A 2,694-nucleotide genomic window follows, 5' to 3' on the forward strand; every position below is an offset into this window, starting at 1 on the left:
GGTGGTCCCTCGCCTGCAAGGCGTGCATCGACCAATCCGACATCGACAACTCCCTTCGCGTACTCCCCGTGTACCTGTCTGGCTGCCACGAGCTGCTCATCATCGCGGGCCCCTGCTACGTCGACCGCCTCTGGTGCCTGATCGAGACGTTCACCTTCTTGTGTATGGGCGGCGACCCGTCCCGCCTCTGCGTCCTCCTCCCTGACTCGCGCGAGGGGGAGGGTGCGCACTCTCGCAGCCCCTCCCCCTCGCACCGCCTCTCGGAGCCGTCTGGCGAAGGCTCGAAGAGCCGCGGGAGGCGGCGCGAGCGGCTGGCCAAGCGGTTCGTCGACCTGGACGTCGGCGCCGCGAACTGCTACGAGGCCGACCGCGACCGGCTGCTCGGCGCCATCGAGTCCGGCTTCGACTCGCTCGACGAGTTCAACGCCGCTTGCTCCAGCGCGCTGCTCGCGGCGGCGCGCACGCCCTCCTGCGGGACGAGAGAGCGCGGCAGCAGGGCGGGGCCACTCCCGGGCAGGCTGAGCCGACTCGCGTCGCACATCTCCCTCTCTGGCCTCGAGCGAGAGGCTTCGTCGAGCTGGAGCAGCAGGCGGTGGGGGCGCGGCTCGAGCTCGGGGAGCGAACTCGGGAACACCTCAAGGGAGTGCAGCGGCCCTTGATTTCTCATGCGTGGGTTGGCCATGGCGACGCATGGAGACTTTTGTTTTCTGATTTCTCTTCCCCCCCTCTCGGTTCACGGTTGCGGACAGAGTCCCACACCGAGCTCTTAAAAGTCTAATGTCTATATGTCACATTGTCCGGACTCAAATGGGAAACCGACGGGAACGCACGCGTACACTTAAATTTGAATCAAAAGCCGTCGGCGGGGTCGCGCCCGGCGCTGGCCAACTCCAGCTCCTGCTCGGCCTCCTCCGTGCGCCTCCGATCCCGTTCGCGCCTCCGATCGAGCTCGAGACAGACGGCCTTGCGCTGTGGGTCGTCTCCGTGCCGCAGGACAGACATGACCGTGTGCAACTGCTCGCCAATCTCGCCACCGACTGGCAAGCCGTACGTCTCCTGGAACAGGACGACTGCTGCACGCGTGCGCTCGGCGTAGACGCCGTCGACGACGACGCCCACGTCGCGCGGCAGAACCTGCCGCAACGCAAGCTGCATCACCCTCACCTGCTGCTGCCGCACGCTCGCCGCCTCCTCCTCCTCCGAGCCGGCAGCGCGGGCGGACGACGACGCGGCGGCGAGCGACTCCGCCTCGAGGCGCGAGAGGTGGAGGTCGCGCAGGGTCGCTTGTGCAGCGTCGTCGAGCACCTCCGTCTGCGCCTCCTCGCCGCGAGTGCTCCTCAAGAACCGCTGCACCGCTGCGCGCGTCCGCGGACCGTAGACCCCGTCGGCGGTGACCACGTCCGCCCCCAGCACCGCCTGTTTGTGCGTCAGGTGTGGGTGTGTGCTGGCCAGTGCCGTTCCTGCGTCTGGCTCTGGGAACCTGTTCGTGCGACAGAGCTGAGTGTACGAGCGTGGGATTTCTACCGTTGCTGTGCCGTTCTTAACTACGCATTACGTCTCCGTATTATGTATCAAGCGCCGCAACCCTCCGCCGGGTTGTGTGTGAGAGCTGGGGGGGAGTCCGCTCCGCTATGCCTGGCTATTCGTACCTGCAGCCGCCGCTGCAGCAGCGCGACGTCGATCTCGACCGCGGCGGCATCGTGCTCGTACGACCGCACCACGCCGAGGAGCTCCGACTCGTCGAGCCGGTTGCGGTGCGTGTGCCTACCCCACGCCCGCCGGTGTGACCACGGCGCCGCCCGCCGCACAGCTTCGCGCAGCTGCGGGCGGTGGGTGCCGCAGCGCCGTCCAAGTCTTCTCAGCGACGCGCCCGTCGACCCGCAAGCCGCACTGCGCCTGCGAGAGCTCGACGGCGGCCGTCATCCCTCGGCTGCATCTCGGCTTCACCTCGGCTCCACCTCGGCTACATCTCGGCTTCACCTGGGTTGCACTTCGGCTGCATCTCGGCTTCACCTGGGCTGCACTTCGGCTACATCTCGGCTTCACCTGGGCTGCACTTCGGCTACATCTCGGCTTCACCTGGGCTGCACTTCGGCTACATCTCGGCTCCACCTGGGCTGCACTTCGGCTACATCTCGGCTCCACCTGGGCTACACTTCGGCTACATCTCGGCTGCACCTCGGCTACATCTCGGCTGTATCCGCGCCTGGAAGAGCTCGAGGCATTGCTGCGTCAGCGGCCTATAGTGCAGCTATAGTGTGAGTACACCAACATTTTGGGCGGGAGTACGGTCTCGTGCCGCGTACTCGGAGCACCGCGTGAATACACGCGGCTACGAATACCGCTGAATACGGCCGCAGACAGCCGAGTGCGTCTCCTCTCGAGTGCCAGTTGGGACTGCAGCGGTCCCCATCCCGCTTCTAGGCTCCTCGGCCCGAACTCGCCGTCCACCTCGAGCGCGTCGGTCCCAAAGTAGACGTTTAGCCGCCCCTGCGCCAGTCAGTCAGTCAGTGCTACACACGCCCTAGCACGGACCCTCTGGCCCATCTCGGGCAATCTCGGGCAATCTCGGGGGGTGATCTCGGGGGGTGAGGGGTCAGTCAGTCAGTGCTACACACGTCCTAGCATGGACGACGGGGCACACACGCACTCGCGGAGCACAGGGCGTTGCACACGAGGCGTTGTGTGCGTCCT

General features: G+C 66.3%; 3 protein-coding genes across 3 annotated transcripts in view; 2 read left to right on the forward strand and 1 right to left on the reverse strand.

Annotated features, from left to right (window-relative positions):
• The window catches only part of EMIHUDRAFT_447122 (hypothetical protein), a 2,240-nt gene extending 1,448 nt beyond the window's left edge, over positions 1-792 (forward strand). The window contains exon 3 of the mRNA XM_005784266.1: positions 18-792. Coding sequence (XP_005784323.1) covers positions 18-659 — 642 coding nt within the window. The 3' untranslated portion in view covers positions 660-792. The remainder of the gene's footprint in view (positions 1-17) is intronic.
• EMIHUDRAFT_373522 (hypothetical protein) lies at positions 761-1,555 on the reverse strand. The gene has a single exon (XM_005784267.1). The coding sequence runs from the start codon at positions 1,153-1,155 to the stop codon at positions 850-852; it is 306 nt and encodes a 101-aa protein (XP_005784324.1). The 5' UTR covers positions 1,156-1,555; the 3' UTR covers positions 761-849.
• A 35-nt stretch (positions 1,556-1,590) lies between these two features.
• On the forward strand, positions 1,591-2,435 carry EMIHUDRAFT_373523 (hypothetical protein; the record flags this gene model as incomplete). Its single annotated transcript, XM_005784268.1, has 1 exon — positions 1,591-2,435. A coding segment is annotated over exon 1 (150 nt), but the record flags the coding sequence as incomplete, so codon positions are not given.
• Positions 2,436-2,694: the final 259 nt, after the last annotated feature.

This window comes from Emiliania huxleyi, assembly GCF_000372725.1.
Source record: "Emiliania huxleyi CCMP1516 chromosome Unknown EMIHUscaffold_1704, whole genome shotgun sequence".
Classification (NCBI taxonomy): Eukaryota; Haptophyta; order Isochrysidales; family Noelaerhabdaceae; genus Emiliania; species Emiliania huxleyi.

Excerpts from the sequence above, each read along its gene's own strand:
- EMIHUDRAFT_373522 (XM_005784267.1), bottom strand. The coding sequence starts at position 1,155 with ATGCAGCTTGCGTTGCGGCAGGTTCTGCCGCGCGACGTGGGCGTCGTC.